The sequence below is a fragment of the Scylla paramamosain genome, chromosome 38 (assembly GCF_035594125.1).
Source record: "Scylla paramamosain isolate STU-SP2022 chromosome 38, ASM3559412v1, whole genome shotgun sequence".
Taxonomy (NCBI): Eukaryota; Metazoa; Arthropoda; class Malacostraca; order Decapoda; family Portunidae; genus Scylla; species Scylla paramamosain.
This window is the reverse complement of record NC_087188.1, coordinates 7,901,235-7,913,734: the sequence shown is the minus strand read 5'-3', so window position 1 is coordinate 7,913,734 and position 12,500 is coordinate 7,901,235. Positions and strand designations below refer to the sequence as shown.

The 12,500-nt window shown below is 43.1% G+C and overlaps 1 protein-coding gene across 5 annotated transcripts in view; it reads left to right on the top strand.

Annotated features, from left to right (window-relative positions):
* Positions 1–12,500, top strand: part of LOC135091703 (transcription factor AP-2-epsilon-like) — a 161,984-nt gene that overhangs the window by 57,321 nt on the left and 92,163 nt on the right. For 3 of the 5 annotated variants that reach the window (XM_063989599.1, XM_063989598.1, XM_063989603.1), the window contains exons 2-4: positions 4,838–5,002; positions 8,066–8,188; positions 9,751–9,882. In XM_063989599.1, the coding sequence (XP_063845669.1) occupies positions 4,838–5,002; positions 8,066–8,188; positions 9,751–9,882 (420 nt within the window). Of the gene's footprint in view, positions 1–2,267; positions 2,426–4,837; positions 5,003–8,065; positions 8,189–9,750; positions 9,883–12,500 lie in introns of those variants that run through there. The other 2 variants (XM_063989602.1, XM_063989601.1) reach the window with 2 other exon arrangements.

Here is a 12,500-nt window from a genome sequence, read left to right as displayed (position 1 = left end):
TTAATTACTTCATATGCTGCACTTTTAGCTTGGATCTTCGTCTGCCTTCACCTCCCCACTCTTTCCCTTAACGTGACCTAACAGAAAATTACCTCTAGAATTCACGACATTTTTTTACCTAAGAAACTATAAAACGTCCTTCAGTATTTTTAAACGCAAAAACAAAATTACCTTTATACCTAACCTACGCAAAAATAATACAGTTTTTGTTTTATTTATTTTTTTTTTTTTAATCTAACCTAAGCAAACATGATATGAGCTTTACATGTTGAGAAACTTTCCTCAACCAAACACAATCCAAAATGACCTTTAAATATTAAAAAGACTTTTTAGCGTAACAACAAACACAAGAATATAGTAACGTTTATATGTTGCAGAATTTAGGTGGAAAGAGAATATTTTGCGCAAGAAACAAAAACAAACTCCTCATTCATACCTAAAATCAAAACATCCTTAAAAGCACTCTAATTTCCCTTTAACCTTAAGTACAGAATCACCCACACTGCTAAATTTAAAGCGATGGTGGCTATTTTGAGAACGGAAAAAGTACCACCACGACAGCCTTAAAAAATGGACCGGAAAAAAAAAAGGTAAACCACATTTCATAATTAACGTAAACCTTTTATTTTTTCTCTTCCTCTCTTTCCCCTGCGTAAATTGACAGACGTGCGATTGTTTACAAAATACCTCAGCACTTTTAACAGCCTCGTTCTTTAGCTCACGATTTATTTTATACCCTCGACCGAACGCTTTTAGTTGCTCCTGATGTGTTTTAGAAGAAGCGAGAGGTTTGTGAGCTGCTGATAATGCTAATGGGAGGCTAAGGAAGACGAGGTGACGAAGGGAAGGAGAGGGAGGAGGACAAGGAGAGAGATGGGAAGAGAAAATGAGGTTCAGGAAGAAAAGGAAAGAGATAGAGAGGAGGCAGACTTCGAAGCGAGGAGGAGAAAGAGGAGAACTGGATGAGAGAAAGGCAGGTTAAGGAAGAAGAAGAGAGAGAAGAGGCCGAAGTCAGAGCAAGGATGAATATGAAATGAGAGAAAGGAAAAGAAAACTATGGAAAGAAAGAGAGAGAAAGACGAGGCAAAGAAGAAACGGAGGATGATAAGGAGAGAGGAAGAAAAACGAGAGAGAGAGAGAGAGAGAGAGAGAGAGAGAGAGAGAGAGAGAGAGAGAGAGAGTTGAAGTGGTGATAATAGGATAAGATAGAGACCCTAGTAATAAAGTAATGATAAAGGAATAGTTGATGAAAGAGAGGGAAAGAGGAAGGGAGAATAAGCAACAGGATAGAGGGAGTAGAATAACAACAAGCGCACACTGAAGGAAAGATGGAAAAGACGAGGAAAGGAAGAACATATAATGAAGATAACAAGAGTAAGAAAGAAGATGAAGAGAATATAAGGTGATGAGAGAGAGAGAGAGAGAGAGAGAGAGAGAGAGAGAGAGAGAGAGAGAGAGAGAGAGGAGCGCGGGAGGGAAGAGGGCAGGAAGTGAGGGAAATAGGGCTTGCGTTGAACGTCGATGTTTAAATTGGTGTTCTATCGACTCCTCCTCCTCCTCCTCCTCCTCCTCCTCCTCCTCCTCCTCTCTCTCTCTCTCTCTCTCTCTCTCTCTCTCTCTCTCTCTCTCTCTCTCTCTCTCTCTCTCCCCGTCGGGCATACTTTGCAAGCCCTCAGGTGTGTAATGAGGAAAGGCACAGGTTGATACGGTAACCAGGTGGGGGGGGAGGAGGTGGTGGTGGTGGTGATGGTGGTGGTGGTGGTTTAGAAATTCTTATTTGTTGTGGTGATGAAGGCTCTTGCAGTAGTTTCTTAATGGTATTATTTTGTTGCTGTTGTTGTTGTTAGTGATGGTAGTTGTTTCAAACTGTTCACTATCACTAGTTACAGCTATACAGAAAGTAATAATGAATATATCTACTTCACTATTAATGATGACACTCACTGCACCACCACCACCACCACCACCACCACAGCACAATAAGGAAACTCGGGAACAACACAATCACACCTAAAGGCATTCTTGACTTTTTTTCCCTTGCTGACTTACTCTTAACACCGAGACATGAAACACAAACCGTTAAAATAAGAACAATACGTATAAAGGTAGAAATTTATATGTATATATTTATGTAAGTATGCATAGATAGATAATTAGAGAAATGTTGAAGAAAAAAAAAAACATGAACTCCCTCTTTCCACTGCGTAAATTGACAGACGTGCGAATTCTAACCCTTGCTACGGTTCAGAATGTCTCGAAGCACTACAAAGATGAATCGGCTTCTGAATAAACGCAACACCACCACCACTACCACCACCTTCCACTCTCTCGCCGCTAGCGTCGCCGCCAGACCCTCCCCATGTGTGCCTTGTTCTCAAAGCGTGATAGCAAACAGTTCGTGCCCAAGAAAAAGGTAAACCAACAGGTGCATTAATGGGTGGATTAGCCTTGTACGAGGGATTTAGCGAATAAGATGTGAAGTTAATGAGAAGAGCGTGTTTACTGTACATGGGAAAGGGATTTAAACTTGGAAGAGAAAAACATGACGGAATATTGGTTTCACAACGTAACCTAACTTAACGTAAGCTAACCTAACTTAACCTAACACAATCTTTAACCTAACCTACTCTAACCTAAATTAGTCTACTAACTTAACATATCTTAACTTTAGCTTACCTCATCTAAAGTTAAACAAATTCTAACAATCTACAACAAACTTAATCTAACCAAACTTAACCTTATTTCATCTAACCCAACTTGTCCTTACCTTATGTTACCTCACCTTACCTAACGTAATCAAACCTAATGGTGCGAGTGAAGCCCTTTCATCCTTTCGAGTGGGAGAGGAAACAGAAACGATAGAGGGATTAGCTTCACATGGGAGTTAGTGGGAATGTATTGATTTGAGCCTGGAAAAAAATGATGGGAGGAATTGCTTCATGTAGAAAATGGAAGGGAAGCGGAGACATGGATTTAGTGAACTGTAGCATGGGGGAAGCACGAGTGAGGCATGGGGGAGTGAAACTAAGAGAAAATGGTGCCTAACTAGGTAATTTTAAATGGGAAAAAGATTATTTATGTCATTCTACACGGGAGGAGGCACAGATGTAAGAGGAGTGCATGGGAGATGGCCTAAGTGGGAGAAGAAAACGGGAAATGAGAGGATGATCTTTCTATAAGTTTTTGTGGGGGAAGCGTGAGTGCGGCGGCGGTCACGCGTGATGGATGGCCGGGTGTGGGAGGGCATCTCGGGGCACTTAGGCCTGGGGGAATGAAGGGCAAGGCTGCGAGATGGGCGGCTTAGGCTTAGGGCGCGGGGTGCTTGGCGGTAGTTGTTTACCTGTAAGATTTGGATTAAGATACTCCCGTCCTCCGTCAGTGTTGTGGCGGGCAGGTGAGGGAGGACTTATCTAATATTATCTGCGGCTAAATGCACTGAGGGTGAGCTGCGCCTCCAGGTTGTTATCCGAGTTATCGTAAGTAAGAATAGAAGTGAAAGACCTTGTTCTACACCACTTCCACCACGCCTACCGCCACTACTGTACCAGGCCCATCATGTGTAGGCCTACCGGCGTCCTCCAGCTATCCTGGTGTTGTGATGTAGCAGTGTGTTATTTAAAGAGTGAAAGCGCTGTAACATTAACACTCGCCTTATCCCAGTAACTATATGTGTGGGTAAATAATTAATAAAATAATAATTCACTTAGCTATGTTGTGAAATTCATGATAAAAAGGGTAAATTTTGGGTGAAAAGGATAAAATAAGATTTGTAATTAAATGAAGTGGCGTACAGAAACCTATCAAGTACTCTTGTAAATACACCTTGGGTTCTGTACACCACTTATAAATATTAGATAATGTTAACTTCATCGATCCCGCAAGCTGAATCAGGATTAGGTAGTCAGTGTAAACATCATTATATAGCTGAAGGAAACGCATCACCCAAAACACACCGACAATTAACCAAAATACCAAAACGAGGCATGGAAAATCGCTGTTTTAAAGGTGAAAGTATAATAATAATAATAATAATAATAATAATAATAATAATAATAATACCTCCTTAACCTTACAAACTATGAAAAGACTGATTCGCATAGCCATCAAGATGTAACACACTCCCATCGCTTCGTAAACCCAAGGAATGTTATATCAGAGTTTACTTTTACACGCGCAGAGTCCGTCCTGTCACTGAGGGTCGGGCGGCAGCGACTTCCAGGCAACTTATCGCTGCTTCCCCGGCATGCGGTTCGGCGGTCGCTCGTGTTTGTCTTGTGTGCTCCCGTAACCAGTTTGCCGCCGAGCAGACGAGCGGACGAGGTGTTAGTCATCGATCTAGTAACCTTTGAGAGCTGATGCCTTTTGGAGGGTCAGGAGGAAGAGTCGTCACTCCTCTTACTCCTCCTCTTCCTCTCCTACAGAAATGAATATATAAACACGCCAGAATGTCTCCGTAATGATAGAACACCCGGAGCAGAGATTGCCGCGTTCAGTCCTGCTATTCCCCGTTGTGTGTGTGTGTGTGTGTGTGTGTGTGTGTGTGTGTGTGTTCATCGGAGTATATATTTGCATTTCCTATACTTTTTTGTCAACTTAATCGCGCGTGTGGGTCTGGCCAAGTTAGTTGTGTGTGTGTGTGTGTGTGTGTGTGTGTGTGTTGATGGTGGCTGTCGTTGAGATGGCCTGCCTCGTCACTGTCGCGCCCTGTGTTGACGGGCGCCCTTCCCACACTATCAGCCTCCCATGCATCCTCCTCCCTTCCTCCCGCTCCTCCACTTCCTCCACCCTGAGCAGCAGCAAGGCAGCCACTGACCCGCCTCTCTCTCTGTCTTACCAGGAACGTGTGGGCGGGCACCCGTCGAGCCTGGGACCAATCACGAGCATCGGGGGCGTGGGTGGCACCGCCTCCTTCGCTTCCACGCCCAGAATACACACGCCCACCACCGACTTCCAGCCACCGTACTTCCCCCCTCCTTACCTGGGCACAGAGAACCAGATGACGGTAAGTAGCACCCCTATCCACCCCAACAAACGCCCTCACCCCTTCATCCGCAGCACCCCGCCCGCCACTCTGCCGGCGGGAGGGGAGCGGCGGGACCACTCAAGTGACAATGCACATCAGGGCAACATAATCATGCGACACGCCAGCACACACTTCACACACTGCACCCTCTGACGTGACCCGCGGCTGGCGACTATTGGCTACCTGGCTACCTGATTACCTGGCTATCTGATTACCTGGCTACTTGCTTACCTGGCTGCCGACCGAGCGCAAGTAAGAGTGCGGATGGAAACAAATGGATAATCAGCCAGACGGTTAATCTCTGGACAATCATCGGCAGGAAGTAATGGAGTAATGGCGTCGCGGTGAGTGGCTGGCTGGCGGGGATTCGAACCGTTTGTAAACTTGGGAGTCAATTCTCAGGCGGGAGAGGCGCCTGGTGACTCCGCTGCACATGCTACCGCCACTCATTAGCGGCTATCTCTCTCTCTCTCTCTCTCTCTCTCTCTCTCTCTCTCTCTCTCTCTCTCTCTCTCTCTCTCTCTCTCTCTCTCTCTCTCTCTCTCTCTCTCTCTCTCTCTCACACACACACACGTCATCACGCCAAACACGTACACCGGGCCATGTGTACCTGTGTGTACGTGTGCGTGGGATCGTCCTTAGTGTACGTGGTGGGAAGCAATTAACAAGTGACATGTATTAATGACGAGGCCGGCCCGGTGTAATCTGTGTTGCCTCTCATCAAAGCACCGCCCTAATGACTCGGGATTAATCGGCCTAACTTACCTTGTTAATTAGAAACAGAAGCGTCCTGTCAAATACCACAGTTCAGGTAAGGCCAGGTAAGTCGCCAGCCCGGCCTAAGTCACCTGATGCACTGGCCAGGTAGCGAGGAAAAAAAAAACATACGGGTTCCCTTCATAACTAGATTTCGCCTCCATTAGAGAGAACACAGTATAATGACACGTTACTGATAATTAAAGCTTACAGAAAACATACATTGGATTTAATACTGTATAGTTCAGTTTGTTTCTTACTTCCCACCACGTAGTTGTTGTTATTGTTATTACCATTGCTTTTGTTATGGTTGAATTGTCTTGTTTTTTCTTCATTTATACCATTCTGTTTTGTTTTATCGTTCATTTCTCCTTTTCTTTTGTCGCTTCGTTCTTTCCTTCCTATCCTTTGTTTCTCTCTCTCTCTCTCTCTCTCTTTCATCACAGCCTCTCCCTGGCCTACAGTCACCCACACCCTCCCTTCACACCCTTTCAAAGCCTCTCTCACAGCGCATCCTTTTCCTCTCACTTTAAATCCTCTCTCTCTCTCTCTCTCTCTCTCTCTCTCTCTCTCTCTCTCTCTCTCTCTCTCTCTCTCTCTCTCTCTCTCTCTCTCTGTTAGTCAGTACCCCTTTCCTTTCTTTATTTAACTCTTTTCGTCCTATCTGAACACTACCACAGCATTCTATCTACCTTCACTTTCCAGTACAAACATGTAACTCATTCTGTACACTCCACTTGCCTACCTGTTGTGTTCTCGCCTCTCTCGTCTCCCTTCCCACGCACCTGAAAGTAATTAATAGGTGTGCACTTCCCTATGTCATTCTATCTATGAGTTGTGTCTGTGTGTGAGTGTATGGGTGGTTTCCAACAGCGAAGCAACATGTACTGTATGTCCCCCTATGATGCCTGGCTTTGTTTATTAACTTCAACACTCAACTCACTCGCTGCCTCTCTCTTGTCACTTCTGGTTCGCCATATCTTGTTTTCTGTTTACCGTTGCTGTGTATGTCTAATTTATTCTATCGTCCCTTCTGTCTCTTGAATATAAGTTTAGTTCTACTCTATATGGTTCTGTTTAGTGTTCTTTATTTTGTGTGTTTTCGCTTTTATAATTCTAACAGTCCCCTTGTCTCCCTGTCAAAGTGCTAGTGCAGTTCTATCCCTCAAATACAGCTCCAGCTCCACAAGTGCTCAATGAAATTCTTTTATCTATCGCTTCCTGTGAGGTTCTGCTAGTACAATAAATTCCAAGACTCTTTTATTTCTCTCAAACCATCAAACCAATTTTATCGCTTCAGTATACCTTCAATTCAGCTCCAACAAATTCTAATGCCTTTCCATTCGAATTACACTCTAGTACAATTAATTCCGTCCTTTATATATCCCTTCAGTTCCACTCAATTAAATCCTATTGTTGTTTTTCTTATGATGCTCTATTTTTACTCAATTTAAGATGCTCTCGCGCTTCCCTCTCAAAACCTGTGCACTTTATCCCATCACCATTACGGTTTAATTTGCAGTCCACTCCCTTTAAAACATGCGTGTCTTTCTTGTAATACGGAGATCCAGTAAAGTTGGCGTAGCTATTTCATTTCCTCGCCTTCCTCCTCCGCTGCGTTTTGTCTAGATTAGCATTGTACGGAGAACCAGGGTAGAACATTCTTATTGCTCTCCTCTTCCTCTTCCTCTTCCTCCTCTACGCTTTCTCTCCGGGTTTTAACGCTACAGAGAGACAATTTTTGCTCCTCTCTGTCCTCTCAGCGCTTCTTTTTCTTCATTTCTCTTGATATTATAGGTTCAGGACAAACTTTTTTTTCTTCCCGTTTTTTTTTTTCTTTCTCTGATTACGCTTCTTCTCTCCCACCTTCGTCTCTTCCACCGTCATCTCTTCCACCTTTTCCGTCTCTTCCACCTTTTCCTTCTCTTTCATCATCTACTCTTCCACCATTCTCTATTCCACCTCCTTTTTCTCTTTTGCCTCTTCCTCTTCCACATCCTCTTTCACCTATGTACATCCCATCTTCTCTCTCACCTTTTCTTCCACCTACTTCTTATCCACCTCGCTTTCTTCCACTTTCTCCTCTTCATCCACCTCGTTTTCTTCCACTTCCTCCTCCTCATCCACCTCGTTTTCTTCCACTTCTCCTCTTACCATTTTCTTTTCCACCACTTCTTCCACCCAGCAACATATGACCCCAGTGTTACGGCGCATCACAGTGACACTCCCACCCCACAAGCATTCCAATCCCCATCAACTTCTGACTCTCCCCTCTCCGCCTTGCAGACACACCATCCGGCAGCAGACCCCTACCAGCTGCACTCCCTCCCCGCCAACTACACCACCTACACCTCGGCGACGCTGCAGAACCGACATGAGGTACCAAGGAGGGAAGATCCGCTTCATGTCGTAAGTAGGGAAGATCGCAGGTGGGAGGGAGGATAGGTAGATGGGATGTTTAGGCAGGTAGATAGGAGAAGTGTGAATGTGTTAATGGAAGATAGAGATACGAGGTGAAATAGCGATGGGGGAACTGAAGGAAATGATAGGAGCGGGGGACGAGGTGAATTAGTGATTGGGTACTGAAGGAAAGGATGGAAATGGGGTGGTAGGGGGGATAAGTAAGAAATAGCTAACAGTGAAATACGAAGTGAACTAGGTGGCTAGGTAATAAGCTAATAGGATGAAGGAAAGCGTAAAGAGGAAGGGAAATTAAACATTAAATACTTGACTTAGATGTACAAAGCAAGAATTTATGAACGTTATTGTACTGGATGAGATTCGTAACATAGATGTCCGGTGATGTGATGAGAGAATGAAGGAAGAGATAGGGAGGGAGGAAGGAAGAGAGGGAAAATAATAAAACAAACAAGAACTAGATACTGTACACGGGGACAAAACTAAACAAAAGAATTAATAAAGTTAGAATGAAACACGTAAAACAGGAAATATAAGTGGCATGGTAGGATGCAGGAAAACGTGGAGAGGGAGGGAAAAAATAAAAGCAGTAGAAAATAGTTAACAAATATACTAGGTAAGGAATAAAGGTTCTGGTATAAAGATAAACTACACGTCACAGGCACAGCAGTCAAAAGTCAAGTCACCTGTACGAGTACTCCCAACGTCGTCTTAATATTGAGTTTCATGAGCAGGTTACGGTAACAAAACTAATGGATTCTCAGATCAGAGGACTTGAGACTGAACGGAAATAACACAGAGGGAGTGAATGTGGAATGTTAGTTAATTGTGAGTACTACAAGAAGGGAGGAGGAGAGAGGCAGGAGACCAAGGGAGAGTGGGTAATGAAAGAGGAAGGAGAGGAGTAAATAAAGAGCAAATATTAAGAACGTGATGTCTATAGGGAGTTAGGAAAAAAAATGGAAATGGGGGGAAGAGAAAATCAGGCAAAAGGAAGGGAAACGATAGAAAATGAAAGATAGATGCGGTGAGGAATTGAGAGGGGTGGAAAGTAGGAGGGAAAGTGAGCCACGATGGAGGAGGGGGGAGAAAAAAAAAGGGTGTGGAAAGGAGGGTGGGAAAGACGTTAGGAGGGGAAAGTTATGGAAGAAAAATTGTCATATGATTGGAAAAGTAGAGAAAAATAATGATTTGAAAGTTAAAGGCATCACACTGATATAAATAGTTGAGAAGTATGGATTGTGTTTGTGTGTTAGCGAGAAACTAAAACAGAACAACTGCAACAAAACACACACGCAAGACGAACACCTAAACCAACAAACAAACACAACCGTAAAACACACACAAAAAAATACCAAAACAAAACGAAAACTAACAAACCAACAAAAAAAAAAAAAATACGAAGAAAACGAGATTACACGCACAGAAAACGAAAACCTCCATGATCCATACAAACCACATCCCTCACACTCCCACAAATGTGAATCCAAGCCAGGCGATTCGAAGAGCAAGTGTACTGATGAGGGAACCTTCTGCGGGCGGGGGTCTTACAGAGCGGACAGGTGGGCCTCTACGACAGGAGCTACGCCGGGGTGGACAGAGCCGGCGCCGTGCTCATGGGCGCCGCCAGACACGAAGACATCATTCTCAGCAACACTATCCACCCACACGCCATTGAAGAGCCGGTGAGTAAACTGTCTCGTCTTCCGCGCAGCCACGACGGCGGTCCTCGTGTCGTGGGGCTTTTGTGCAGTTCTGGTGCGTTGGTTCGTTGTTTTTATGGTGGGTTTAATGGTTTAGCGAGTTGCTGTGACGCTAAATCAATCAATCAAGTGCTAATTTCGCTGGCACCAAAATCAATCATCAGTCATTTAATCAGTCTGTACTTTTATGTTCGTTTGATGAGTCGTATTGGCGCTAAAGTCAATGTCATTTTAATCTGTCGCTCATTTCGCTGGTCATTCTTGTCACACACAGTTTGCAAGATAATTCCTTGCATTTGTGATGAGTTGGAAAAAAAATACTAAGAACTGCACAAAAGTCGAGGATTTCAAGTATATTTTATGTGTCAGTGTGATTTCCATGTGTCTGTGTGCCAGATGGTCGTGTTTCCCTTTTTACTGATCTTATTTTGCAGTTTAAATACGAAAAAAAATAAACATACAACAGTGCAAGAAAAATATAAAACAGTAAACTTGAAACCACCTTGTCATATTTCATTCGAAAAGAAACAGTTCGAGTTCGCTACATATTCCAGTCACCAGAAATAAACTAAACACACAAAGATGAAATAGTTAATGAGGATGCAAACAAGCTCAAACTGTCCTCTGTGGGAAAGACGAAAACCTAACAGAGATCCTAGAGAAGCAAAACTACAGGCTTTATTCCACCTAAGAAAATATAAAAAAAACTGCACAAAATAGCTAACAGAATTAAACAATTTCCTCTATATGTACTGAACGAAACTTTAAACACTTAAGTAAAATCATTAACTCACGAAAAAAAATAAAAATAAAAAAAAATAAACTATACTCCAGAATATAAACTAAATCGAATCGCAGTAAATTTCTTGCATTCTGGACTGAACTCGAAATCCCAGACAACGAATCAGACAAAGCATATAAAAAAAAAACTAAATGTGCCAAGAAAAAAAAAAAAGAAGAAGAAAACGACAAATAACACACCCTTTACAACATAAACGAAACCAAAACGCACAAAATCTCTCCCAAACTGAGCAAAACTTAAAATTCCACCCACAACATACACGAAATAAAAACTGAACTCGATAAAAAAATAAAAAATACAAATAAACTCCACGAAATGCAACTCTTGGGAATGCAGACAGGAGAGAAACACACAAACTTTCATTCCCTGTAGACGGACACGACCTTAAGTCCTTTGGCGCAGGATACATAAGGAGAGGGAAAAAAAGACAATAAATTCCCTCTGAGTTCCTGCCGCAGAAAACAGAAGCTGGTTAATTACAGGTTCACTTTATCGCTGGGCAAGGAATGTTCAGCTCGATCGCCTCCCTTGATCCGTGCCGCCCCGTTCTAAGTGGATTAACCTTCCCCTTGACTCCGCGCCGCCTTCTTCGCCTTCTGCAGTAGCGAGGCCTTGCCAGGAGCAGTTAAATGTGTTCTTATGGCCCTTAACTTAAAATAGAGAGCAGTGAGATAGTTTTTTGGCTAGTTTCATGACACTACACCTCCTTCTTCGCCTTCTGCAGTAGCGTGGACCTTACCAGGAGCAATTAAATGTGTTCTTATGGCCCTTAACTTACGACAGAGAGCAGTTAAATTTTTTTTTTTTTTTTTTTTTTTTTTGCTTGTTTAGTTCCATGGCACTTCAACTCCTCCTCCTTCGCCTTCTGCAGTAGGTGTTTCGTCTTTGGTGTAATTATTAACGAACTTAAGATTTGTTTTTGTGATAGGTTATAACAGAGGCCAATAGAATACTTTTTTTCTCTTTCTCATTCCTAGACTCTGCACCCTCTTCGCCTTCTGCAGTAGGTGGAAGTCTTAACTGGAGTAAACATCGCACTTATACTTGTTGTTGTGAGGCTTAAATCATGACGGAGAGCTGCGGAACACTTTACTTATCCTTCCTCCTGAACACTTGCATCGCCAGCCTCGCCTTCTGCAGTAGGATCGACTCTTACTGAAGGAATCAACTTGTGTTTGGGTTCTTAAGATTTGACAGTAGTGGGATTTTTTTTTTTTATTCCTCCTCCTCTATCTGGTCCTCTATGCACTATCTTTATCTTAATAGGGTTGAGGTTTCGATCATTTATTCTTTGCATCAATGTCAGTTATTTCCTCGCAACACGTTCACGATAAAGAGCATTAGAACCCTTCCAGATTCCTGCTTTTTTTCACTCCTTTTACTCCTCTTCCTCCTCCTCCTCCTCCTCTTCTTCATCCCAATCTGACCTTACGAGATTCAACACCCTGCAAAGGAATCTAACACTAAATGTTTACTTATGGAAGGGTTACTGTGTCAAGGAGAGGGAGTTGTCTTTCTTGCTTTGCTTCGTTCTTTGTGTTTCTTTGCCATCGTGCTGGCCGCGGTGTTGCGTCATCGTGTTCCGTGTTGCAAATTGATTCACGACTCATTGCGTTTTAATTATTTGCCTTCGTTACCCGAGACGTGGTAGAGATCAAGGTAATTACACGCCTGTGACCTTCAAACGACCCACCAGTAAGAACAATAATAACAATAATAATGATGATAAACAACAACAACAAAGAATAATGACAACCGCGAGAAATGTCAGGATATTTAACAGAAACAACCAACCAAT